General features: G+C 37.4%; 4 protein-coding genes across 8 annotated transcripts in view; 2 read left to right on the forward strand and 2 right to left on the reverse strand.

The window, feature by feature from the left end:
• The window catches only part of LOC135094251 (uncharacterized), a 5,153-nt gene extending 1,530 nt beyond the window's left edge, over window positions 1-3,623 (forward strand). Inside the window, exons 2-6 of the mRNA XM_063994218.1 lie at window positions 191-242; window positions 2,156-2,228; window positions 2,670-2,852; window positions 3,077-3,192; window positions 3,385-3,623. Coding sequence (XP_063850288.1) covers window positions 191-242; window positions 2,156-2,228; window positions 2,670-2,852; window positions 3,077-3,192; window positions 3,385-3,571 — 611 coding nt within the window. The 3' untranslated portion in view covers window positions 3,572-3,623. The remainder of the gene's footprint in view (window positions 1-190; window positions 243-2,155; window positions 2,229-2,669; window positions 2,853-3,076; window positions 3,193-3,384) is intronic.
• Window positions 3,624-4,295: 672 nt separating this feature from the next.
• LOC135094250 (uncharacterized) lies at window positions 4,296-10,109 on the forward strand. 2 transcript variants are annotated; one of them, XM_063994192.1, is made up of 8 exons: window positions 4,296-4,433; window positions 6,281-6,365; window positions 6,514-6,583; window positions 6,767-6,843; window positions 7,123-7,274; window positions 8,127-8,242; window positions 8,924-9,051; window positions 9,854-10,109. In XM_063994192.1, the coding sequence occupies exons 2-8, from the start codon at window positions 6,325-6,327 to the stop codon at window positions 9,942-9,944; spliced, it is 675 nt and encodes a 224-aa protein (XP_063850262.1). In that variant the 5' UTR covers window positions 4,296-4,433; window positions 6,281-6,324; the 3' UTR covers window positions 9,945-10,109. The 2 variants fall into 2 exon arrangements, with proteins under 2 accessions (XP_063850262.1, XP_063850273.1); XM_063994203.1 differs by lacking the exon at window positions 4,296-4,433 and adding an exon at window positions 5,352-5,465.
• On the reverse strand, window positions 8,609-18,361 carry LOC135094228 (probable rRNA-processing protein EBP2 homolog). 3 transcript variants are annotated; one of them, XM_063994146.1, is made up of 8 exons: window positions 18,222-18,361; window positions 14,252-14,345; window positions 13,755-13,841; window positions 13,361-13,468; window positions 12,595-12,825; window positions 11,802-11,966; window positions 11,291-11,379; window positions 8,609-10,349 (listed from the first exon to the last, which is right to left on the reverse strand). In XM_063994146.1, exons 1-8 carry the CDS (start codon window positions 18,344-18,346, stop codon window positions 10,097-10,099), a joined length of 1,152 nt encoding a protein of 383 aa, XP_063850216.1. In that variant the 5' UTR covers window positions 18,347-18,361; the 3' UTR covers window positions 8,609-10,096. The 3 variants fall into 3 exon arrangements, with proteins under 3 accessions (XP_063850216.1, XP_063850225.1, XP_063850231.1); XM_063994155.1 differs by having other exon boundaries at window positions 18,218-18,331; XM_063994161.1 differs by having other exon boundaries at window positions 14,252-14,385; window positions 18,218-18,294.
• A 1,460-nt stretch (window positions 18,362-19,821) lies between these two features.
• LOC135094241 (ubiquinol-cytochrome-c reductase complex assembly factor 1-like) lies at window positions 19,822-26,155 on the reverse strand. Of its 2 annotated transcripts, none has more exons than XM_063994169.1 (6): window positions 26,022-26,155; window positions 25,427-25,758; window positions 24,046-24,118; window positions 23,524-23,690; window positions 22,457-22,651; window positions 19,822-20,818 (listed from the first exon to the last, which is right to left on the reverse strand). In XM_063994169.1, exons 2-6 carry the CDS (start codon window positions 25,754-25,756, stop codon window positions 20,696-20,698), a joined length of 888 nt encoding a protein of 295 aa, XP_063850239.1. In that variant the 5' UTR covers window positions 25,757-25,758; window positions 26,022-26,155; the 3' UTR covers window positions 19,822-20,695. The 2 variants fall into 2 exon arrangements, with proteins under 2 accessions (XP_063850239.1, XP_063850246.1); XM_063994176.1 differs by having other exon boundaries at window positions 25,984-26,124.
• Window positions 26,156-27,410: the final 1,255 nt, after the last annotated feature.

The raw sequence follows: 27,410 nt of genomic DNA on the forward strand, positions 1-27,410 counted from the left end.
TGTTTTTTTATTTTACTTTTTTCACTACCGTATACGAGGAAATAATACTTTGTACAACTTCTTTTTAACGCAATAGGAGGCACGTTGCCCCCTGCTCCCCCTTAACTGACTCATAACTTTAATCCTATCACGTAACCACTCCAGGGAATTACGCAACTGATAATTAATGTTTTGCTCATGATTTCCTCAGGGTCGTACAGATCTGCTGGATATGGAGAGACAATGGCCGCCAGCGGTTATGGGTAAGTCTTGGTGGTGGTGGTGGTGGTGGTGGTGGTGGTGGTGGTGGTAAATATAGCTTCATTTTTTTTTTTCAATTGTTAAGAAATCCAGTCAAGAAAGATAAACAAATAAATAAAATTATAAAAAGCCTCTTCAATATACCACTCCCAGAAGAATAATCTAGTTGGAGATTTCAAAAGCTTGCCTGATATAGCTTTTGAGATGCCTTGACACTCCGCTTTCGAAACAGTTCAAGTCGTAGGAAGAAAAGAAAAAAAATGGAAATAGGTACAGAATTCGTTTTACCAATTAAAGACGTATTTTTAAGAGTTCTGAGGTCTTATAAGGATTATTTTCAAAGGCCACATATATTTGCACGGATGTTTTGTCCACTAATGATGCAAGATCTTTGTTAAACTATCACTAGAATCCTGAAAACATCCTTGAAGATACGAGTATGTACTTTACAGAACGAGGAGATAACGGTAGTTCTCAAAAGGATTATTTTCAAAGGCCACACGCACAGTAAATCGAATTTTTTTACGGGTCCATACGGAATCCTTGTTAAACTGTCATTAGAGTCACGAACGTGTTTGAGAACCCGAAGAGCTTCCAACAGAGCCTGGTAGCAGAAGTAGTCGCGATAAGGTGCCGAAATATTTCACAATACGGTCCGTGAAGGCAAATCATGATGTTAAACTAAATAAATAAATAAAAATAGAAAAAAATAATGAAATATATATGAGACTGCCTTTTTTTTTTTTTTTTTACAAGTAGATGCAGGATTTCGTATTTATGGACGGGGTTTTCAATGTCTTTCTCTCTCTCTCTCTCTCTCTCTCTCTCTCTCTCTCTCTCTCTCTCTCTCTCTCTCTCTCTCTCTCTCTCTCTCGTGCAATATTTCCCCACTATGCTAAATTTACACTTCCGGGGGCAGACTTTCCAGTATTCAGTCATCCGTATGATTTGCACTAAGGTAAAAGAGTAGAACAACCGAGAAGAGCAGCAGCGGGAGTGGCAGGGAGTAACTCGAGCTGCAGGTGTCACGGTGAGCTGCCAGGTCGTTGTTAGGGAAAGATTGCTGGCATTACTTCCTCCTCACGCTCATCCTCTGTGGATAAGAATTCTACGTTCTTTTCATTACGGACCTCTGAATGTACACGGAAAGTCATACGGAATACGCTTCTTTATTTTATTTAGTTATTTATTTATTCTATTTATTTATTCATTTTATTTATTTATTTATTTTTTACATCTATCCATGTCTACCGTACTTTTTTTTCTTCTTTTTTTTTTGCGTTCAGATGTGTAGAAAAAATTGCTGCTGATTTTTTTTTTTTTTTCATCGCAAGAAAAAGAAAAGGACATTCTCATACTTAACTGGTTGATTAATTAACGTATTTATTCGTATAATTAAGGCTTCGCTGCAACAGGAATATAATCATGGAGCTGAAAAATGTGGAGAAGAAAGAAATCATCCACACTGTTCATTATTTTAGAGTTGCTTTTTACACGGAAGTCTACAAACAAGCATTTCTTCTTTCCTAGCGCAGAGCATATGGCATTTTACCTAGCCACACCAGCAGTCGCGTACGGAAATTATCGTTTTGCTGTTTGTGGGTTACTGAGAGGCAGTGGGAAGCATACAAAGTGATTCAAACGTTCCTTCCAACAAACAAAAGCAAACAAACAAAGCGTAATAATACAAATAAAAAAAGAAAAAGATAAAGATAAAAAGAATAGGAAAAAAACAAGATGAAAAATAGATCAAAAAGTAAAAATCAGGAAAAGAAAATATTCTATCTAACCAAAATCAAGTCTCGTAAGAATAATAACCTTTTCCTGCTTACGGGTTACTGAGAGGCGGCGAGGCGGCAGCTGCTTGATATTACAACAGGAAAGAAGTAATGTGACCCTCTCCTTCCCTTTGCAGAGTGTCCCGCTACGTGGACTGCAACTCTGCTCTGGCGCTGCTCGGCTTCATCCTCTTCGTGGACATACTGAGGGTGAGTCCAAAGAGAGAGAGAGAGAGAGAGAGAGAGAGAGAGAGAGAGAGAGAGAGAGAGAGAGAGAGAGAGAGAGAGAGAGAGAGAGAGAGAGAGAGAGAGAGAGAGAGAGAGAGAGAGAGAGAGAGAATGAAAAAAAGGAAAGCAAGTATATGAACCAAGACCTTAAGAAACACACACACACACACACACACACACACACATACACGACATATACACAAACACTAAACAAAAATCGGACTTATCCCCTCAATAACTCTTCATACTTACGTGCACTTTTTCTTATCACAAAACTACACACTCAAAGAAATAAAATAACAATGAAACCACAAAAAGGAGTAGCGTTCTTAAGGTAAAAAGTATCATTGTCCTGTCTAACCCATCTTATAGCTTATTAAAATACAGCAACTACAGGCATACATATGAACATAACTATTTCAGGATATCATCGAGGACGTGACGACCCCGGAGGAGGGAGCGAGAGGGCTGCGGAGGAGGCGGTGGGCGGCGAGGCAGGGGGCGAGGGACAGTGTGAGTGGCGAGCCTGACATCCTCACCTTCGTCAGCGAGGGAGGCGACGACCACCTGTACAATATCCTGCCAAGCCTCCTTCCCCCTCTCATGGTAGGAGCCTGCTAGAATGGTAGAAAGGACACACACACACACACACACACACACACACACACACACACACGATAAAATGTCACCTCATTTCAATCAAGAGGTGGATTTGATTAACGAAAGACACACAAATAGTAACAACAACAACAACAACAACAATAATAATAATAATAATGATAAAAATAATAATAATAATAATAATAATAATAATAACGCCACTTGGCCAGGACGGCGCGTGGCATCGGGAGGGAGAAGACTGTGCCCGCAGGAGAGTGTGTGAGATGAACCGCGCCCTGGCGACAGAGTATGGCGTGTCAGGCAGGATTTTTGGCACGCTGCTCAGGTTTGTTACTCTAGTGAAGTAGCAGCAGCGGTAGTAGTAGTAGTAGTAGTAGTAGTAGTAGTAGTAGTAGTAGTAGTAGCTGGCTTAATTCACTAAGTAGTTGTTCAGAGTGTGATGGAACAAAGTTAATTATACCATGGTCAGTAATTTTCTCGCACTGATACACTGACATGCTCTCGTTCATATACTCAGTAACTTGGTGAATCGAGCATCCTATGGGGAACATTCGGCGATGCTGGAGGCTGCGCGAGAGGGGCGGCGTGGTGAAGGAACATGTGCGTCAGCCTTCCCTGCCTGCCAAACCCTCACAAGCAACGCCACCTGGCCAGCAAGTCTCACACCAACCCACCTCCATCGCTCACCCAACAACGCCCTTTAGAAGCATAAGCTCTAACCCAATGTGATGTAAAATGATAAACTCTGGAACATCCTGCCTGCTTCTGCATTTCCTCCTTCCTATGACGAATTATTTAACGAGGGAGTTTTCAAGACACTTCTCCAATTTTGGATAACTTTTTTTTTTTACCCTATTCCTTCAGGGACCGGCATGTCAGTGGGTCTTTTTTTTACACAAATTTTGAGTACGCTTCTTAAAATGGACCAATGAATTGATAAATGAATAAACAAAATACAATAGAAATAGAAATGTTCATCGTATCTCCCAAACTAGAGGATTTTCCTTTTTTTTTTTTTTTACTTCATAGCACTAGTACGAATTGACACTTGATTCATAATGATGGTGCGGTTTTCCTTCACTTGCGATCAAACTAAACGATGCAAAGTTGTGATTTCCTGTGAACTGAGAAAAAAATAAAATGATTTCTAAATGTTTAACCTTCATTATCCTATCTCACCCCTTCCATTTAAAGCCTCAAAGTATATGTGTGTGATTTTATGAGTATATGCTCCGCCAAAATCATGCCACTCTTCTCTCACCACACACGCAGAAACGGCATCGAGTCCACGTAACGGTGTGGTTTGCCAGTAACACATAACACCTCAAGCTCCTCGTTATAGGATCATTTCCTGTAACGGTGGGGTGTCGGCAAGGCGTTGGACAGTTGTTCAAGAAGGCTGGGAGGGACCACCGGGCTTGTCTGGGGGAGGCGAGATGTGCAGGAACGAGGCAAGGTGTGCATGACGTCTTTATGACAGTCCCGAGCCAGACACAGTGAGGGGAACGTTATTCAAAGGTGGCGGCGCGGCGAGGGAGTAGCAGGTGACCCGCAGGTGCAGTGTTGGTAAGCTAAATTCGTTGCAACATTGCTCTATTTTATTTTATTTTATTTTGAAGCTGTAACATGTTGCAGATTGTAGTGAGTGTGGTAAGTGACGTAAGGCTGGAAATATTTAGCCTGCGTGGTGTGGTGCTAAGTTGTTATGGTGTGGTGTTGTGGCGCCTGGGCACAAAGATGAAAGATGCGAAATTATCTCGTAAGAAATTTGAAGAGGTGTAGGGATGGGGAAACATGCGTCTTGAACCGTTGTGACACACCTGTGTGCTCAAACAACGACACACGATAGTCACTGGTGACATCACTTGTGTGAGATCACATTTTGACAGAGAGAGAGAGAGAGAGAGAGAGAGAGAGAGAGAGAGAGAGAGAGAGAGAGAGAGAGAGATGTAATATTTATGTAAAACAATATTGTTACGACGAGGGGTGACGTTGGTAGCACTGCTATTGTATATTTTTCAATCTTAAGTTTTCTTCATGAGAACAAGACTCTCTGAAGATCCATTGTCAGTAAAAGGTGCAAAATCTTTTGTGTGCACCGGAATTCATGCCTGCAGAATGTGTGTGCAAGTGGCAGTATATTACGCTACTGTATTTCTCTCTTTAGCACGTGAATACAACTTACAACACTGCGGACACATGAAAACATAAAGGAAACTCTAGGAAGGCAGTGGCTCCACACGTGGCAGTACAGTAAAACCCTTACAATTCTTCACTGTATAACACGGAATTTAATATCACTCGACAAGGCAACGAAATATTCATTGAAAAATCCATTTCAAATTCAAACAAATAACGAAAAAAAAAAAAATAAATAAATAATTTTAAAAAATGTATCTCGGCATATTGCCAAGTTTCAGCCACATTCTGTTGTCAGGTTGTACAGTACAATGCAGAACAGTGCAGTGAATATAAATAATTGTGTATGTAATGCAATATTGTTGTGAAAACATGCGACTGAGTCCCCACCCAAAATCTAAATCTTACCACAAGGCTTCCCTCTGCTTGGACTGCATGAATACAGCAGGCCCTTCATTGGTAAGTGCTGTTTTAAGCTTTTGCTGCTGCTGTGTAGTGCAGTGTTTTCAAAATTTTGACTGTTTATGCAAAGGGTGAAAAGGGAACGGAGGATTTACATAACTCAGAATACTGAATAATGCGGCAAAACTGGAGCCCCTATCATGCCGAATTATAAGGATTTTACTGTATAAAACATTTCAGCCATCTTGGAATATTTTCCTCATAACTTTGTGTCACACTTCTGCTGGTGGACATCGTTGATATTTTTTCCTTCCTTACTATTTTTTTTTTTTAACATACAAACTCGAGGGACATTAGCTAATCACCACATAGAAAAACAAACGTACAAATGTTGCATCAAAATCACGTGATGCAAGGGACAATACAGCGACAATGGATCCCAAGAGACGTCGGCATAATTTTAGGAAGAAGCGGCTGTCATAATGCGAGAAGTACTTGAAATTTATCTAAACTTTTAAGACTGTGTTGAACCAGCATTAACAATATCAACCTTCACTTTCATTGTGAATAATTCAAGTAAATGGGAGTTACTAGTAACAAAAAATATTGTATCTGTATAAAGTAGAATATTATAGTAATCAGCAAACCAACCACATTAGAAAATTATCATGCTGCAGCTGGCACATCTCTCTCTTAGTTCATTCTTATCCCAATTCATGAATGCTGCACGACCCTACATGAACTTTTTTTCTACACATTACAACTCACTGATCCTTTTACACACTTGTTCAGGCACATACTGATAGTCACCACTAATAACTCTATCTTTCACATGACATCAGCTCTGATCACACACACTTATTCGTTTCCAGAGTGTGTGCAAGTGGTGGAACAGTATCCAGAACCAGCAGCTGCCATGTGGGGGAGTGAAGACTTGACTCATGAGGCTCGTGGAGTGTATGTATATACAGTCTACCTAAATTATATCAAAATCACAACACGTTATAGATAATATGCATCTATACACACACAAACACACACACACACACACACAGAGAGAGAGAGAGAGAGAGAGATATTGCATGTCCTTTCCCCTCCTCATCAGGTACGAGGCCTTCGACTGTGCCCAGGCAGTAGCGCTCATTGCCTTCATTGGTCTCCTCTCCAATTTTCAGGTGAAATTTAATCTGTGTATTCATTATCACTGGTGTGGGAAAAGGAGCAAGCATGCAACCTGTCTTTCAAGGCAATGATGAAGATATCTTTACTTAATTGTCTTCCAAATAATACATTCATCTCTTGGTATGTAATGCTACCTAGTTCACAATCACTCATCACCTAATTTTCTTGTTCCCCAGGACACAATAGAGGAGTTCACCAATCAGATGAACGGGAAAAAGCGGCGGCGACGCAGTGAAGGACCAGCAGAGGGATGGTAAGTGCTCTTAGTCACTTTATGCTACAGAGGCATGACACTTGTCACATGACAAGTAATTTACATGAAGGAAGCATAAAATTAAAGAAAACTATAGCTGTCAGAATCTGAGTACAAAAAAAAAATCAATGACTTTTCCATGCATGCAATGCATTAAGACAGTTCAAAATGTGGATTAACAAATCCTATGACTAAAGCATTAACACTCACACCAATGAAAAGTTTCATTAGCCAGAGACATCCTCATATCAGTGATACAAGTCATCAATCTAACCACAGGAAGGATGCACTTTACTCAGCCTTAGAAGCCTTTGGATATGGAACTGAGGTATTCCAGCCAGCAAGTGAACCTGAATGTTTGGGAAACATAACACAAGAAAAGGATGTTGAGCAGCCAGATTTCAGGCAGATGAACAATGCAATTTCAAAAGGTACAATAACTCACTCATCCCTTCAAGAACTTTAAAGGTGTTATGACAGTAATGCATAACTTTTGTCTTTTATCTTACTGTTATCTGAGTGGGATAGCTGTGGTTTCTAATGCCTCAAAATGTCTATGGCACATTATCATCATAACAACCTTTTTTTGTCACAGTATAGTGTTAGGTTCAAACTCTAGATATTTTAGAATCCAAAGAAAGATTACAATGCTATTAACCATACTACTATTCATACATTGGACAAGCACTGAAATCTTTCACCACGGCACAAATGGCAGATGCAAACAGAAATCCCAGTAATGCATGACCATTCACTGTATCAACTTCCAGATTAAAAAGACTCAAGTGGACACTAAACATGTGATAATATCCAAACACCACTAGCAACACAATACACTTTGAGAATATAGTTTGTTTATTCTTTTGATCATGTGACCAGGAGATGCAGTTCATTGTTGTTGGTCATTATTATGAGCAAGAATTACAAAGTGTATCATTAAATCATGAATAGAAAATAAAATTTGAAGTATGATTTATGGTAGGTGCATATATATATATATATATATATATATATATATATATATATATATATATATATATATATATATATATATATAAAACTTTAAAACAAATAATTCCAAGCTGAAATATACGTGTAGATCATGAATTCTGTATATATATATATATATATATATATATATATATATATATATATATATATATATATATATATATATATATATATATATATATATATATATATATAACTGTAAAGCAAATAATTCCAAGCTGAAATATACATGAAGATCATGAATTCTGTACTTTACCTTCTGCACTTTGCAGATACTTTCCAGGATACCTCAGACCAGAATGAAATGCCTTCAAATCATGAGCAAGATGATGCCAAGCAGAAGAGGCATTTTCTGCAGGACCTGGCACACACTGGCTATGTGCTGGCGGTAAGTCTTAACATGAAGGTCCCATGTTGGATTTGTTGTTATACTGTACTGCTCTTTATGCAGTTTACAGATAAAAAAAAAAATCCAGGAATTCATAAAGTGTAAGCACTGCATGCTGTTTGGCTAGCCATTTACCATTCCTGCACATCAAAGAGGACAGTATATCATCCCTAACCATACCAGTTCTTTGTGAGGTGCCAACTTGAAGCTGCACACATATCTCATAGCTAGAAATGGGTGTCAGTGAGCTAAATATTAGGATTACGTTTATCCATGAAACTATAAAGACAAAACCACAATTAATCTTAAATATTTACAAAATGAGTCTTCTCTGAAATATCTAAGGGAGGACATCATCAATAAAAATCAAATTAAGTTTTATTTTGAATAAACTGAGTCAGTTTCAAAAGAGAATACAAATGATAGTGATATCCTGTGTTAAAATTCCATTATGAAGTATTTGTCATCACAGTGCTATACAGCATTACTGAGTCTCACCATTTCTCTGGGAAGTTATTCACTATACATCCATACACAAAACTCTTCAAGCAAAGCCCTAGCTGCAGTGGTGATGGACTCTTTCCAGCAACTCTTCACTGTGATAGTAATACATTTGTCCAAATTCAGTGCACCTATAAGTAATTCAAAAGTGGCACTGAGAAAATCATACATCCATATCAGTTGTGGCTCGTTGACACGGGTGATGGGCGGGTGTCTGGAGAGGAAGGCCATGCTGGAGTGTGTCGTGCCAGTCGTTCCCTTACCAACACTCATGGCTGGTTGGGTTCTGTGGCAGCCCAACTATTAACGTGAGTACTTGAAAGTTCAACTTTAATTAATGCCACAATTACAGTGGTGATCCCAGAATCCAAATGCCCTTTTGTTCAAAAAAAATTGGAATTTGAAATGCTTTTTCAAGAAAATTTGTCCTAAAACTAACACATTCTTAAAAACAACACCAACGTAAAGGCACTTCACGATTATGGACACACCCCAATTTTGAAAACCTAAAACTTTAAAACAATGAACAAGGAAAAAAAATAATGCAAGAACAATAAACTGCCTAAAAACAATCCTAAAACAAAAAACATCACACAATACTAACAAGACAACCACTGGGAACCATTACAGATTTATTCACTTTCCATAATTTCTTATGGGGAAAATAGTTTCAAAACCTGAAATTCTCACAATCTGAACTGCCGCCTGAAACAAATTAAATTTGGATTTCAAGGCACCACAGTCCTTTTCAAGAGGTATGTATCCCTTTACCTCTTCTTATCATCACTTCATCTTTCATAATGTGAGATCCATCACAGTCATCTCCCTCGTGAGTAGAGAATAGACTGCTGAACTTTATTTCCAATAATCTGATAATTAATATATACTTGAATAGCATCTCAAACTAGTTTTTCTCCTTATTGACACTGATGTTCTTTCATCTATGAAGGAAACGTTCATTATTAACAATATTTATTACTGCACTGTTAGATCATAAATCATGTAATATGAAAATTATTTTTGCATAATTTTTAATAAATCAAAAATCCTTTAATAAATAAATTCCTTCAGCAATCTGAAAATTACATATATCTGATATCCTCAAAACAGGAACACACTGGCAGCTGGCCTCTCACAGCACCAAGACAGCAGGGAGCTTCTCGAGAAGGCTGGTCTGTCTGCTGGAACCATGGTCTGCTAGGATTTATATCAGCATCTTCTAAGTTTCCAATATATTTGTTTTATATGTTACTAGTAAAAGTACAAGTAGAAGTAATGTGTTTATTGTCAAAAGTAAATCAACTTTAACTTCTAAGCTTATGGTGTATGAATGTACAAATACAGAATTTACTCTCATTTTCGTGATCTACCCTTATTTTTATTGACCTTACCCCTGGGTCCGCCTTTCTTTCCTCCTTTGCCCCTCATCCCCTTCACTTTGGCACCCATCGGCCCCTTCTTATTGCCACCCCTGCCACCCCTTGGCTTCCTCATGTTAGGCAGAGCTCTGTCATCCTTGGGATCCTTGGCATTATTTCTCTTATTGTTCTTCTTCTTTCCTCCAAATCCATACTTTTTGTCTTTGAAGGTTCGTTTAAATGCTGCCCTGAAGTAAAAGAGAGAAAGATCATGACAACACAGTGCAAGATAAAGATTTTATTTTTTTTAAGAAAATATAAATAAATAAACACCCATAAATCCACCTTTCCATAACACAAAAGCTGAAATAATGTTTACATCTATCTGCCTACCTATATTTGACACCTGTTTCAAAGAACAATCTCTGAGGGCAAGGCTGTAACAGCAAATCTAGATGACAAGGATTTGTGTTGTGGGTATATCAATAACAATCAGTGCTTAATGGCTTGTTGGGACAAGACATCTCAATATTTCAAAACCAAAAATAGCAGTTTTCATCCTTATCACCTCAACCCACCACTACTCACATTCATGCCCACCATGAATAGGGTGCCAAGGACTTCTCCATCACCCTTAACAAGTATCAGAGGTACCCAGACAACATGAGGATTTATGTTACATGGAACATTACAGAACATGGAACATTTCCCAAGAGCTCCCAGACAAGATTACCCCACCACCCAGGCAATTGTCAGTTCTCATAACTGGATTTATCCACATAAATTAAAGCTGCACCTGTAAATATCACTACTTAGAGAATAGGGAGAAATAGACAAAAGATGAGCAGATTCCCAGCCCAGCACCACCTCTTGTTATAGCATAGATAAGAGAGAATACAATAAATATATGGTATGTTAGAGGGCACACTTCTGAAAGAGACTAGCTCTTACATACAGGAAAACACTGCACTGTAGAAAAACATAAATGTAGTATATACAAGATATGAGGTAAGAGCTTATAATCATATTTTTATTTTACATTTACTATGCTATGACAAAAATGGTCTACATAAGCAATATATCAGATCTAATTATGCTAACTATTTCTTCATTCACTATGTGTAATGCAGCAAATAAGAAATAACTAATGATGATAAATATCACGTAAATACAAAGTCCATTCACTCACTTCTTGAGATCCTTCTTGGAGCGGTTGCCTCCCGCATCACCACGTAAGGAACGTCCTCCCTCTAGGAAGTCTATGGAATCTGTCTTGCCCTGCAAATGTAAAGTATATCATCAGTATAATAATACAGGTAACAGTGTGCAATTTTCTTACAGAAATAAAGAGATGCAAAATTGTCAACATTACAAGGGCGCTTAAAAGATGTCCAAAAGATTTCAAGCAAATCACATTTTCATGTAATTACAAGAATTCTCATCATGGATTATGTTCACAAATGGCATAACCTTATGTACCAAATAAATGATACATAATAAATTCAAAGTTCTTGAAACATCAGTTCTTGGGGAGAAATTACCAAGATTTCCCTTTTCTCAACATACTCTTTACTGAAGCATGTTCTTAAAGCTACATCTGCAAGGTGGTCTTCTAGATGCTTATCAATGTTATCAATGTTCAGATATGTATATACTTACACTAGCAAACAACAATAGCAAGCAACAACTTTCAGTCTTACCTTTCTGAACTTCTTAATTTTTTCAAGCATCTCTCGTTTCTCTTTGTGTTTCTGCTGTTCCACTTCAATCTGTACCTTCTTGCCATACTTCTTTATCTCTCTTATCTTCTTCACCCGTTCACTGATTTGTTGTCCAACCTGCTTCTGCATGAGTCTCTTTCGCACCTGTGATTATTAAGGCATGTATGAGACACTAGTACACTGTGTACACTGTTACAATAGTGTAGGTCCAAGAACATCAAGAAAACATCTTCACCACAACTCATTCCAACTTCATCATGCCAGATGCTTTAAATATTAAGATAATGGGCTGAATGACAATAACATTTACTAACATAAATTTGTGATTTGACAATGAAGTAAACATTACCCAAAGTGACTCCTTTCATTACCTAAAACTGATAGCACATTTTCAAGATCTTATTGCTTGATTACACTGACCACAAAATTCTCTTCAGCCATTGAAAAGTGGTGTGATCACCAATGGAACAATTTCATTTTATTTACTTAATTGATTTTTATCTGACTTAAATTTTGAAATGTACACTCCATGATTACATGTGTTTACCAACCTGTCACCTGATAGCAACCAAAAAAAAATAAAAATAAAAATAAATAAATAAATAAAATATGCAAGGAATAGAAGTGGTTTCTTATCATTCGCAAAGAAATTTCCAGAAACTTCTCTGGTTCAGAATGCCTGGTGGATATAAGTGACTACTAATTTTTAGAATAAAAGAAAAAGGCACAATGGGTTGAGTGATACAACTGTGGACAAAATTGCTCCACTCACCTTCTGCATGTGTTCATCGCTCTTAGCCATTTCAGCAAAGTAGTCTGTGGGCCGTACTGTGGGAAGGTTCAGTTCCTCCAACTTCTTATAGCCCTCTAAGACTGTAGCCTGAGCTTGCCTGTAGAAGGACATTTCCCTCACAAAGTCATTGTGAACAGGATCATCCTCTAGGGTGAAGTACTTGTTCTGGCTCTTCATGCGCTTCTCTCTTGTCTGGCCATGCTCCAAGATCTGGAAAGTCATAACAGGTTTATTTTGCATGACAAAGAGTTACAAAATACAGCATAGCAAGTTGAAATCCTAATATCAATTATGAAAGGAAGCCATGGAAAATGACCACCCACAAAAGCTGACTAGAAAAGAAGCATAATAATCAAGATCCTATGTTTAGCTAGTAAATGGATAAAGATGAGGATCTATATTATGGCCTGTGAACACCCTGCAATATATTAGTCAATATCAACAGTGCTGATAAAATCATCCTAACATCTGTAACCACACATTAAATATGCTGTCACCTGCATCCAACAACAAGCACCAAACACTCCCCATGATGTAAGCATCACAGCAGGTACAAAGTCCAGTTTAGTCTCAGTTATGTTGATGTCTCTTCCTTAAAGTAGTGGCCATTTTCTCCATATCTATCACAGGTATACAGAAACATTCCAGAAATCTCATCTAAGATTGTTGCACTTACACCATTCAGTTAACTGAACGATTTTCCCAACTAGTAGACAAAAAAAAAGACAATATACAAACGACTCACCTCTGCATTCAGCTCTGGGGCAATGGGGGCTGCCTCTAAGGTAAAGTCCAGGCGCTCTATCCAAGGTAATTTCAATCGAAACTGCTCTAATTTAGATTTCAAGCCACTCTATCAAGGATATGAAATGAGAGAATAAGGATTATCAGTAAGTTGCTGTGTAAATTACTTGTACAAAAGTGGTTGGTCATGTAGCTGGCAATGTAAATTATTCATCCAACTAATACTACTGAAATAAGTTAAGCATGGTAATCAAAAGTTTAAAAATTGAAAAAATATCTGAAAAGTAAGAAGACCCTTTTCATTTATTCCTAGGTAAAATGTTCCAAGTATATAACCATCACATTCTATGTCGTCTATCAGCCTTAATGACTTTCTGTCTGTGACAATTACTCACCACGTTGTTCTTGTGTTCCTTCACCACCTTCTCAGCCTCTTGGTACAGGCCTGGCTTCAGTTCCCCACGCTCAAACTTTCTCTGCAGCTGTGAGGTAAGCAATGCTCCATTAAGACAAGACTACATGGCTATCTAGCTAAGAAAATCAAGACAATGAAAACCTAATCACCATTAAATTCAATGCAGCTTACAAGTAAATACAGTCACACATTAAAAACAATTTTCAATCACCCATCAAAAACAACACAGTATCACATGCAAATAAATATGGACATATATCATATGCACAGAGAATTGGTCATGATAAATAGTTTTCATTTATGTCAAAAAGCTCAGCCATGTCTGCCACTGATTAAATTAGTTAAAACTGAATAGTTAATATATTGAACAAACATCTTATGTGTTTGGCTGCAACATGTTTCTAAATTCACATTCAATTTAAGCATATGCCTATAAACCAGTGTCAAGTTCATAACACATGAGAGTCCATCACTTACCTCTACATCTGAGTCCTCCTCAGCTTCCTCCATCTCATCAATGTCTGAGAACTCCATCTCTTCACCATCAGACTCAGCAATTACTACCATATCTCTGTATGGGTGAATGTAAACTTAAAAGTAAAATGCTCTTTCTGAAAAGAATCAGGAAATTTTCATCTAAATAAAAACAATTTCATAAAAGTTCAATAAAAAAAAGCATTAATAAACATCACATACAACAGCCCTAATGTATATTAATACAAACAAAACAATTAATAGCCAACAGGATGTTGATGCCAATGTTGTAGTCTTTGCTGTATCTACAACAGCAGTCACATTTGAAGGCCATTGCTTAGTCCACATCTCTTTACTGCAAGTCCAAGTCTCATGTTCAATTCATTAATCCATCCAAATCAATAAAATTTTCCCAATTAATTGCCAGCTGGCGCATCCCTTGATGTCAAATGGGATGCTAATTAAAGCCAGGGTGCGACTAACTGGTAGCCCTACCAGATGAGTAGGGGTTTTCCATGAAGGAAGAAGCTGTTAGAAAACTCTGGGATATGATGCCATCCTGCTCCAGCTGCTGTCCTGAACCCAAATGCTTGAATGCATCCCATTACGTGTCATGTTAGCGTCCTGCCACAGTGGGGAACTGCTCATTAAAGTATTTATTCAAGAGGTTCTGCACTAAAAAAAATATATGCTGGAATGTTCCAGGTACTTGTTTGGTTACTTCTTTATCATTCAACAGCATGGCTCAGTTACCCACCAGTTACAGGCCAACTCGACCCATTGCCAACTCAGCGCATGACCAAGTCAGCCCACCTATAACAACTTGGCCCAGTGTGTGCACCAAACTGGTTTGTTGTAGTGTACAAAAGTAAATGCTTCCTAATACATGAAATACATTTATTGTATTCAAAATAAAGTCACTAGTGTACTGATAGAAAACATGTTCTATAAGTTACAAAACATATATTTATTTCATGGGTGTCAGCAAGTTGGAAAAAAAAAAAGATACTCTACAATAAAACATCAAGACAATATGAAAACTTAAACTATACATGAAATGAAAATAAAACTAAATAAAAACATACAATTTTTTAAGAACATAAGAACATAAGAAATAAGGGAAGCTGCAAGAAGCGACCAGGCTTACATGAGGCAGTCCCTGTATGAAATATACCTACCTATTTTCATCTATTATCCCCATCCATAAACCTGTCTAATCTTCTCTTAAAGCTCTCTAGTGTCCTAGCACTAACAACATGATTACTGAATCCGCTCCACTCATCTACCACTCTATTTGAGAACCAATTTTTTCCTATCTCCTTCCTAAACCTAAATTTTTCCAGCTTGAACCCGTTATTTCTTGTTCTACCCTGGTTGCTGATCCTAAGAATTTTGCTTACATCCCCCTTGTTATAACCCTTACACCACTTAAAGACTTCTATCAGGTCCCCTCTTAACCTACATCTCTCTAAAGAATGTAAATTTAACAACTTCAATCTCGCCTCATAAGGAATACTCATCCCCTGTATCCTTTCAGTCATTCTCCTCTGTACTGATTCTAATAGACCTATATCTTTCCTGTAATGTGGGGACCAGAACTGCACAGTGTAGTCTAGATGAGGTCTGACCAGCACCAAGTATAACTTTAATATTACTTCTGGCCTTCTACTTTTAACACTCCTAAAAATGAATCCTAGTACCCTATTTGCCCTGTTTCTGGCCTCTATGCATTGTTTTCCAAGACGGATTTCAGAGATAACTATAACTCCTAAATCTTTCTCGTATCCTGTACCTACCAGAGCTTGGTTGTTTAATGTGTACCTACTGTGTGGGTTTCCTCTACCTACACTAAGTACTTTGCATTTATTGATATTAAATTGCATTTGCCATCTGTCCGTATATTCATTCATTCTATCTAAATCTGCCTGCAAGGCGATGGTATCCAACTCTGACCCAATTAATCTACCTATCTTTGTGTCATCCACAAATTTACTAACATCACTACTAATTTCACTATCCAAGTTATTGATATATATTAGAAATAACAATGGCCCTAATACTGATCCCTGTGGCACCCCACTAATTACATGACCCAACTCGGATTTCAAGCCATTTATTACAACTCTCTGTCGCCTGTCACTAAGCCATGACCCTATCCAGCCTAACACCTTCCCATCTATCCCATGTGCCCTAAACTTTCTCAGGAGCCTTTGATGGGGTACCTTGTCAAATGCTTTACTGAAGTCCAGATATAAGATATCATAACTATCACCATTAACTACTGCCTCGTACACTTTACTGTAAAAACTTAACAAGTTTGTCAGGCAAGACTTCCCCTTCGTGAAGCCATGCTGTGACTGATTTATCAAGTTATGTTTGTCTAAATGTTCCCTAATGTGCTTCACTATTATTGACTCTAATATTTTACCTACAACTGAAGTTAAGCTGACAGGTCTATAGTTAGACGCTAAAGTTTTATCTCCTTTCTTAAAGATGGGTACTACATTAGCCTTCCTCCACATTTCTGGTACCTCACCTGACTCAAGTGATTTCCTAAAGACAGAAACTAACGGCTCACTAATAATCTCTTTGCATTCCTTAACTCTAGGATATATTTCATCTGGTCCTGGTGTCTTGAATTTTTTTAGCCTATCTATCCCCTGTTCCACTATCTCCCTAGTTATGAAAATATCTGTCAGCTTCTCATTCTCATCTGCTCTAAACATCTGTTCACTATCCGGCATATCCTGCATGTTTTTCTGGGTGAAGACAGTTAAAAAATACTCATTCGGAATTTTACTAATCTCCTCCCCAGAACTAACCAACTCCCCATCTGCTGCCTTTAATGGACCTATAGTATCTTTATTCTTCATCCTGTATACCTGATTTAGTAAATATAGAGCTAAAAAGGCTAAGGTAAAAAAACAAAATTACTATCAAACAACAATAAAATAAAACAAATGAATGCAAATTCTTAAAGTTGAAATATAAAACTAAAAGAAAAAAAATCACTGTCAAACATACACAATAATGTGATATGACACAGCTCGTGGTAAATTTTTCACCAATCTGTCACCAGAACTGTACTATTCCCAGAAGCTTACTAGTTGACTGTGACATTCAGCATATTTTGTTCTTTTTTTTTCCTTTTTTTTTTTATGTTATTCATAGAAATTTAGTACTGAGATTGACAAACAATGTATTCATTGATGAGATTGTGAAATTTCTAACCTTCCTGTGTATGTGCAAATCAAAACAGATACTTTGGATAAACAACTGAATTATATACAGATTTTTTGAAAAATCACTCATAAGGGAACTGTTGCAGTACACCGTGAAAGAATACCTATAATTAAGATACCTGGCAGTATGTTATCTTTTTTTCTCTCTTAACCCAAACTCTCTCACTGTACCTGCCAGGACCTCATTGAATTCCCACACACGCACCAAGCACTGATCAGACACATCCCTCCAAAGCCGACCCTGTCGTGATTGTCAGCAACGGTAATCTGTTTTGTTTTCAATAGATTTCAGGAAAAGAATTGAATGCGAAATCAGAGTATCGAAACTGGACCACATTATTTTTTGTTTGCTGCTAAATGTTCACTAAACTTGAGAACAAGCAATGACTGAGAGATCGAAGTTCACAAGGATATACTTGTGCGTGTGTTGCTCATGATAGTTTGGCTGTTCAAGAGTATGCTAGTGCCCGTGATACCATGGATAAGCTGGTTCGTTTTGTTGTGATCGGTGATAGTCAAATAGAGCTGATGGTCCGAGTTGGTTCACCAGATGGGCCAACTCAGTAATAGTGAATGGTCCGAGTTGGACGCACATCTTATCCACTACCTACCATTAAAATCGTAAGGTAGTTCATATCTGCCGGCACACCAGCCTATCTTCATGAAGCATGACTGAGATGTGTGGCATGCTTTGCTTATATAATTCACATTCCGCTCCTTTGCTTACCTACACAAAAACAACAAGCTGGAAGGTGAGACAGACACCGCGTGAGCACCGCGTGGAACTCCACTTGTTTACCTCCGTCCGTGTTGTGTTGCTGTTCCTCAGCCTTTGTAACGGCACTGTTAAATACATGGGATTCAACAGCTATGTAACGCACGTTTTACCAGCTAATGGAACTTGTGATAGCCTGACCTTATTAGGTGACTGGTCGAATCCATGTTAGATCGCCTAATTGAAGTTATAGCAAAATCAGGAGGATGGACATACTATTAGATTCCTAAGCGAGAATTACATTTAAATCAACCATCACTGATAAATATTTAAGTATAACAAACATTACCTCTATCAATACTTATCAATATCTCGTTTCTTTTATTTTCGTCTATAATCTCACACTTTTGTGTGTGTGTGTGTGTGTGTGTGTGTGTGTGAGAGAGAGAGAGAGAGAGAGAGACGTCTAAAAAATCAGTATATCAAGTAGTAGTAGTAGTAGTAGTAGTGCTAATACAGTTTGGTGACTAGTAGTAGTAGTAGTAGTAGTAGTACTAATACAGTTTGGTGACTGGCCTGAGATCTGTTCCAGTCCATGCCTCACACCCGTAGAGTAATGAGCTGAGGACAGTGCCTCATTCAACACTATGTCTCTTTATAATTAAAAGAACACAAAAAATATTCTTAATAAACGACAAACACCTTCGGACTTGCCATTATTTGTTTTTACCATAAAGTTGCGCAGCTGAGGACACTTACTGATCAGTCAGATGTTAGGGGAACCCAAATAAATATAATTATTGCAGTGATCCGTGACAAACCAATCAACATGTCCCCTTCTATTATAAAGAAATATAAAAGAAAAGCCTTTTCTTGGTTCATTCTCCTATCATAATCACATTTCTATTTTTCTTGTTTCCCTTTTTTTTATATCAGGTTACTCATGAGAGATACTATATACCAACACTGCATCGTCCATGAACACTAACATATGGAGCCTTTGTAAAAATTCTTCCTGTTGACATGTTTCTAACCATCTTGATTAGTTGACTAATAAATACCACAAAGAGAAGACAAGAGGAAGGTGAACATGTTTATTCTTATGGCACTTTATAGTAGCAGTGTCCACCACTATCACCACTTTTTTTCATCCTTGTAGAAGAGGAAGATGAAGGAATAGTCATCAGAATGTTAATGGTGCTCATAATTGTGACTTTTCAGTTGTGATAAGCAATAAATTCTAGTCACTTCCTTGGAAGCAGGCTTAATCTACATCACCAAATAGTGCTTGGTCTGTCTTGCACAACCACTGCAATGAAGTTTTGTCTCAGGGTACAGTTTTCCTATACAGAATGATCACTAACCCCAGTAAAATAAGTAATCATAGTTTTATCAAAAAATTCTCAGCAAAATAATGTAATTCAAGAAGCAGAGTAACAGACAACAGGTTTGGTGTAAGAATGAAGTAACACTCCTTCTGTCCTTCTTACCCATAACCTACCTACATGTTTTCAATGACCAGTGCTCATTGAGCAAACCAGCCTCTATTGTTTTTCTCCAAGATATTTCATATAACACTGCTATATATGAAGGCCCTAACAATAATTAACAGTGAATAACAATATATGTACAGTTTTATTATAAAAATTTGTACAATTCCAAGACAAACTGTACTTACATTTTTGTCATAGATGTTTCTTAGAAGGACTGCTTTTTTAATGCCTATTTTGTTGTCACTGGTTTCAAAAATACAGTTCTCACACTCTCTCCCCCTGAATCTCTCTCAACAGTCAGCATTGTCACTCTGGGTATCTCAGGAGCATGGACCAGCAATTGTGACATGCACAATGCTTAAAATAATCAGTCTTACAAATCTGAAGAGTGCAAGGACTAATTTGTGCATGAATACATTCACTGACATGTATAAATGGTACAGCACACTATGGGCTTAAGGAATAAAAAAAAAAAAAAAAAAAAACAGCAAAAGAATAGACAAGACACAGCATGATGCATTCCTGATGCCAAAACCATCAATGATGACTATCAAAGGTATAAGTAAAGTCAAGAGCATCCTGTACATATCTGATCTTTCTTGTTAATAACAGAATTTAAAATGTATACATGGAGCACACAATACCACATGTTGTCTGATGGTGTAATGAGAAGCATGCTTGGCTCACAATCTGATAGAGCATGGAATCAAATCCCCAACAGGTTGGAGAGCTTGTCTTGACTCATACTGTGCTGCTTGCTCACCCAACAGAGTGTAGGACTGAGAGGAAGTCACAGAGTTATAGCCTTGTAACTCAACATCCCAAGACTCATTGATCCAGTGTTGCATGGTATATGGATTAATCTTGCCCATAAATAACTGGGAGAGGCCTCTGTCTTTCAGTGGACTTGTATAAGCTGATGATGACAGCAACAACATGTCTAGTATGGAATCAATAAATAGACAACCATATGAACAAATAATCAAGAAAACTACTGCTATAGAAAAGCCCTTATATTCTTGAAAGTCACATTTCCAGGTGCATCTTCCAAGATGGGCACCCAAGTTACTTTGGTCTCCAGCAGCAGCTCATCTCGAGTCATTCCATCCAGCACGGCCATCTGAATGGAGGAAACACTCATTACTCACAGGGAGGAATAACCATATTACGACAGCATCCTCATATCTTGGATTACACGTTAAGCAAGCCAGTAGGCATTTTTTTTTTTATGCAAAGCTGCTTTGCTTAACATGATAACATGAATGAAACAGAAATTCATAATCAACAACAATAAGAATATTACCAACATAAATTACAAGCAGAAAAAATGGAGACAGTAGAATCTCTCATTCGAAATTACAAAATCCAAAAACCTCAAAAATCCTTAAATTTTTAACGATCATGACATGTCACAAATGGAAAATTCCACAAAGTGATGGAAAGGTTTATGCTGCAAAAATATTATGAACTGTCCATAAACCAAAGCTCCAATGCTCGATTTACTGCCATAGAAGGTATCAAAAAGTGGCAAATTATCACCCCATGGCAACTTTGTCAGGCACAGTGGGAGGAGATGTCTCCCACACTCCCATGATTGTTTCTACCTTGCTGTGACCTTCTCATTTCATCACTCACATTTAATACTTTTTACATTATAATGGGTCCCAGCAAGCTTAACAACAAAGAAAAAGAGTGTTGTTATGGCATTTGTTCAAGAGCAGCTCATTAACCGTCAGATTGAAAGGAAGATGGGAAGATCAGAATGAGTTGTCACACAGGTGGTGAAGGCTGTACTAGCACTTGGAACAACTATCACTCCCTGTCACTTTGCAGTTCACAAGCTTCTTCTGACCAAGAGAAAGAGGGCGCAACAACTCTGTTTTTATAACCCAAATGTCCTATCAACTTACTATTCCTGTATCTCTCATCTTTTTTTTTCACCCAGAGCCTTTCTTTTTCTCAGAAGTGACAGCTGTTCCCAACAGCTGCCTTCGCCACCTGTGTCATGGCTGTCTTTGATCTTCCTATCTTCCTTTCAGTCTCACAATTACCAAGCCAAAGGCCATCACAACACTTTTCTCCTTATTGTTAAGCTTGCTAGGACCCATTATAATATAAGGAGAATGGTATGTGAGTGATGAAATGAGAAGGTATCAGCAAGGGGGAAACATGCAGGGGAGCACAGGAGAGACAGCTCCCTCCACTGTACCTGACAGTCTAGATTCTCACTCTCAATCATTCAGAAACTGAGCATAGCATCTTCAGGGCATGCAAATTGCCATGTGTGAGAATTTGCCACTATTTGATGCCTCCCATGGCTGTAAATTGAGCATCAAAGCTTTTCTCTGTGGGCACACTGTCATGTTTACACTTCATCAATATTTTTTGCAGCCATTGTAAAATTACATTCAGAATATATGGACATGCTAGATTATGAAATGTAAATGGATAACATGTTTAGACTTGGATGCCATCCCCAAGCTGTCCCATTTTATAAATCCAAATAAAAATATTCCAAAAATCCGAAAATCCAAAATCTGCAACACTTTCGGTCCCAGGAATTTCAGATAAGGACTTCTCAACTAGACTATTGGACATGTCTTTTGTGTTGACAGTGAGGAAGTGTGTTTCTTATTTGTTTAGACAGGTTAAGGTGAACTACAAAGAAAAAGAGATCACTCTGTCAATATACTTGTATGTGCAACTGACCAGATGAGGATAGACGATTACTAGTAAAGCTTCTAATACTACTACTCACCTGTCTCCTGATAAAGTTTATGCAACATTCTAATCTCTCAGGATCACTGCACTCCTTGGAAAATAGACGACGCCACAATGCAGAGGCAAGCACACAGTCATTGGTCATGAGGCCTTCATCATAACTGAATATTGTTGCTTGGAATGAAGACCCAAGCATTTGTATCTGTTGCTGGCGAATGCTCAGGGAGGACATCTGCAAAAGAGGGCATCAAGTGTATGGGCTTTCTATAACAGATGCCATATTGCTAAAGGAAGAAGACAAGGTTTAAGAAAAATTAATAAAAATAAGATGCAACAAAACCAGTGAGGATAAACTACCAGGTTGTTTTGCTATTACTATAAATTATATAATGATTGATACTAAGAGAAAGGCAGACTGCAGGTGTAATTTTACAAGGACAGGTACAAGTAGGTCAACTACCCTTTATGAGGTGGATACAAATAACAAACTCCTTAGCAGTGATCTTTCATAATTCTTAGTCAATCTACAAAGGTTTACACTAAACCAACACTACATCATAGGGGCATAAAAAAAACTGATACAAGGCATACACAATCATACTTATAGCTATTCAGAATCAGACACACAAACATTACCTTAGATATTTTTCATCATATTTTCAAAACATTTCTAGTTGAAAATTTATGAACTTAATGTTTATTTATTTCATTATTTTGTTGGATAATACTGGTGTAAATATTTCTTTTCTCATGCATTTATAATTAACGAATCCCCATTCTGTGCAGCAACATTATCTTCACTCTAAATCCCACACTATAATGCTCTCTAAAATAATCCACAGCATGACTGTCAATGGTAAATGTTATCAAGTACATTTATCTGTCAACAAATCTGTGATCAGTTCCATCTGATATGATTCTGCATTAATAAGCTCATCTCACAATGAATTTGAAATTCCATTTTTAACAAAATAATCCAAATAAGAATCAAAAGAACACTGAGAGAATTAAGATTAAGAAGAACTCAACACAATATAAATATGTATGGATGGAGCAGAAGGAAGGAAACAACAAGTAAGGGGAAGTGTAAAGGGACTCACTCACCCCTAATTTCTTGGACCTGGTCTCACAGTCTAGCCACATTGCCTCCAGCATGGCATTACGTGCGAACCTTCCCTCCTCCCCCTCAGCCATCAGGCGCACCATCAGCATCCACACGTGTAGCTCCACCAACAAGAACCATGAGTAGAAGGTGTCAGGCAGATCAAAAACTGAAACAAAAATTACCACCAGTCATGTTTTGGTAGTCTGAAGTAAGTGTTATCACCAAGGTAATGAGTTTCCTGAAAATTATCAGACACAAGGAAATATTTTTGTTGAATGTTATTTCTATTTATTTTGTTATATAAAAAGTTAGGTAGATCCAAAATTAATGGTCAATTATTTTTCAGTAATTGTAATGTTCTGATAAAAAAAAAAATTTCATATATCACAGCACTGTTGAAGAAAAAAGCAAAACTTGTTACAACAGAAGTGACAGCATTATTGATATAATATAAAAGGCAGATACCATGTAACTACATAATATCTAAAGCTTAAAATAATCAATAAGCTTTAGTCTCTCACCTTTGAAAAAATCTGTTGTCATAATGTTTGCACAAGCACTTTCATACAGCTCAAATCCTGTTCTCTTCAGCTTCTGCAGAAAAGAAAAGAAAATAGAGTAAAATAAATTAAAATAAAACAGTAAAATAAAGATTGTCATTATTTTTTTATTTACCTGGTGTTTCATTATATCTTAAAGGTATACAAAGGAAATCAATAAGCAACAGCATGAGATATGGTTATATAGAAAGAGATATGATGAAACTATGGAAATACATAAGGAGCAGAGAATGAGATACTGAACTATGAGAAGAGATGAGCAAAAGATAAAAAGGAAAACTGGAAGATGAGAAAATATTAGATAGCACATGGGACACAGGAAGGAAATACAGATTCCTAGAGATTCATAACTGCAGAAAGTGTTATGGGATCAGGTATGGGGATATGAGAGATAACAGGGCCAAGGAAGAGAATGTGGAACAATCAAGGAGGATATGAGACAAGAAGGGAGAATGAAGCTCCCAAACATATTTTCAAGTAGTTTCTGTTATTTCATCTGTTAAACTTTAAGGAATGTTTGCCATTTCACAGAATTTTTAAATCTTTAATCTTTACACATGCATGATAACAGAAGCAATGGTAAATAATGCATCACAAAATAAAGAGAAATATTATGAGAGTTCTGGTCTGGTTACAGTTTACAAAAAAAAAAAAAAAAAAAAAAAAAAAGTGTTACAGACAGGGCAAAGTGCAGCTAAACTATGTTGATCTACTGCAGTATGAGGTGGCTGGGGTACATCACTGACACTGGAGCCTGGCTATGGCAGAATCTTAGAGTGATGGATTTTCTTTAAAGTAATACAAAGCAGCATCTACACCAAATAAATAATAAAAATGCCATAATAATGAGATGAGAAAAAATGTAAAATGCATTAAGGGAAGGCAGATGTAAGCTAAAGGAAAATGTAATTATACAAAAATATTTTGGGAAAAATTTCATTTCTAGCTGTGCAATATTTAAAACATTCCACTGTGATTGCAGCTTGTGTATAAGTTTAGTTTTCTGCATTTCTCTAATTCACTAATACACCTCACTTATTTGAGAGAGACCCAGTTATATAATACAGTATGAATGATATGAACAAAAATTTTGTATGTAGCAAGAGACCTCATGAATTTTTTCTAATGATTTATTCTATTCAACTAGACTGAAGCTGCACTTTTTTGACAAACAAATTCAAATTCAACTAAAGATGAAGCTTACATATACTTTTCATGATAATAATGACAATAACAGAAAATGAGGATGACAGATGACAACACCTGTCATTGTAAATATGATGATCATGTTTTTAATGATAACTAGATTACAATGAAGCTGCAAAACAGACAATAGACTTACACCCTTGGAGTGATCCAGCCAACCCATTTTCTTGATGAAATTCTTGATTCTACCTGGCTCTTCTCGTGACATCAGCATGGTAGTGGTGAGGGACCTTCTTGGAACTGGGTCAGTAACACAGAGGTGGTGGTGGTGGTGATGTGGTGTGCATGTAGCAGGTGTAGTAGCTGTCCACACACATGATGGAGCCACTGGTTGCTGCAGGGGAAGGGGCAGGCAAGCCCCTCTGAGTACTGGATGACCGGAGCTGGTGTAGGGCTGGTGTGCAGAGTGGCATGCACCCCAGAGCCTTGAGGTGAGGCGAAGAGTACGTGTGGATAAGGCCATCATTCCTGTGGATGGGTGAGCAGTTACTACAGCACTTGGGAGTATTTAGCAGTTGTATAAGTTAATTATATCCATGGTCTGACTTCGCACGGCCTCACTAAATAGGACAGCTAGCCAGGTGAGTAAGTCCATGGAAGTGAGCAAGGTTACTTAACCCAATTCCAATCTCTCCATAGGTAACAAAACCTAATCTATCCTTACCCACCCTATAAGCAGCTAGGGTTACTAACCTTCACGCGATCCTTTCCCTTACTTAGGTCGTCCTTACCATGTGTAGCCCACTTCCAACAGTGTGTTTGGTGCCGCCCCTCTCTCTACAGTCCAACACGGTCACGTAACCCGGCGTTACCCAACACGCCAGCAGCTTGTCTTGTTGTTGTTGTTATTAGGAAGGTATTGCCTTTTCAACGGCACTTCCTGTCGTTTTTCCTACATAGTTAGATTTTTAGGTTCATCTTGTATTCACTGTATTCTCTTTATTTTCTTCACTTTCTCGTAGTCACTGCTTTCTCTTCGTTTTCTTCAATTTTAGATTTACTTCGTCTTGATATCTTCACTGGTGGTTCCCAATTTCTTTTAGCCTTTATTCTCGTCTTCCAAAACTTAATTATTTTTTTTTTCTTCTACATTGTTTTCACTGAAAAGACACTCTTCAATTATCTGCTCTTCTTGAACAATATATGGTCTTTGCTGCAGATTTAAATGATTTTTGCTGATTCCATTGTATTGAGGGCACCACAGGATAAAGCGTGTTAAATTTTCCACTTCTGCCCCACAACATACCACATTTAGTCTCTTCTTGTCTTAGGTTGTTAGTTCTGCATTTAAATAGAAACACTGAAGATGTTTGCCATATACCTTGTCTTGTCCTCCAATGTCCTTTCTGTATAATCTATTTATCTTTAAAGCTGATTTTTCTTCCATTTAACTTCTCCAATTTTTTTTTTTTTTTTTTTTTTTGTGTTCGACTGAGTCACTTTCACTCTTATCTCTTCCTTTGTTATTTTGTCCAATTTCCTTAAATTAATATTCACTTCCTTCACATATCTTCCTGCCTCTTATATCAATCAGTCTTTCCTTTCTAACATTTCTTTTGTTATTCTTTTAAGCAGACCATTACCTCTTCCAGCTATTATTACTGCATATACTTTATTCTTCCTTCCATTATTCTTGCTTCCATGGTAAATTTTAATTCCCACTTCTCCCCTCAATGCTGTCTCTTGTGCATGTTGTCATGTTCCTAATATTTGCCTCCATACTCCATTCTCTATTCCTTGTTACTTATCCATCTCTTTTTTTTTTTTTTTTTGTCAAGCTCATGATGTTCGTTCCATATAACACTAATGGTAATGCTACACTTTTCCAGGAGGTCTTTCCAATTAATATTTTTGAGCAGCTTTTCGTAATTTTCGGATATGTCACATTTGCTAATCGTTTTGCTTTCTTCATGATATTTTCTGTATATATCTTGAAACAATTCTTGTTGTCATTGTCTGAGGTGTCCTGCTGAGAGGAGGTGCACAATTCACACGTCTAGACTGCAATGGAAATATTTAGAATCACATATTGACAATAACGTCCCAAACAAATACACAACAAACATATATGTATGAAATAATCTATCAAAAGGAGCACGGGCACTAATAAAGATATGTCC

Source organism: Scylla paramamosain, chromosome 3 (genome assembly GCF_035594125.1).
Source record: "Scylla paramamosain isolate STU-SP2022 chromosome 3, ASM3559412v1, whole genome shotgun sequence".
Classification (NCBI taxonomy): domain Eukaryota; kingdom Metazoa; phylum Arthropoda; class Malacostraca; order Decapoda; family Portunidae; genus Scylla; species Scylla paramamosain.

Bases quoted from the DNA above. Each gene is read 5' to 3' on its own strand.
- LOC135094250 (XM_063994192.1), top strand. From the start codon at position 6,325: ATGTGGGGGAGTGAAGACTTGACTCATGAGGCTCGTGGAGT. The intron at 6,584-6,766 runs GTGAAATTTAAT...CTTGTTCCCCAG, and splicing joins GTCTCCTCTCCAATTTTCAG to GACACAATAGAGGAGTTCAC. The intron at 8,243-8,923 runs GTAAGTCTTAAC...CATCCATATCAG, and splicing joins ACACTGGCTATGTGCTGGCG to TTGTGGCTCGTTGACACGGG.
- LOC135094241 (XM_063994169.1), bottom strand. From the start codon at position 25,756: ATGATGGCCTTATCCACACGTACTCTTCGCCTCACCTCAAGGCTCTGG. The intron at 22,652-23,523 runs GTGAGTGAGTCC...CCTCTTTTGCAG, and splicing joins CCAGGTCCAAGAAATTAGGG to ATGTCCTCCCTGAGCATTCG. The intron at 20,819-22,456 runs GTGAGTAGTAGT...TCCTCCATTCAG, and splicing joins TAAACTTTATCAGGAGACAG to ATGGCCGTGCTGGATGGAAT.
- LOC135094228 (XM_063994146.1), bottom strand. From the start codon at position 18,346: ATGTATTTAACAGTGCCGTTACAAAGGCTGAGGAACAGCAACACAACA. The intron at 14,346-18,221 runs GTAGGTAAGCAA...TCACCCATACAG, and splicing joins TTCCAGCTTGTTGTTTTTGT to AGATATGGTAGTAATTGCTG. The intron at 13,842-14,251 runs GTAAGTGATGGA...CTTACCTCACAG, and splicing joins AGGAGGACTCAGATGTAGAG to CTGCAGAGAAAGTTTGAGCG.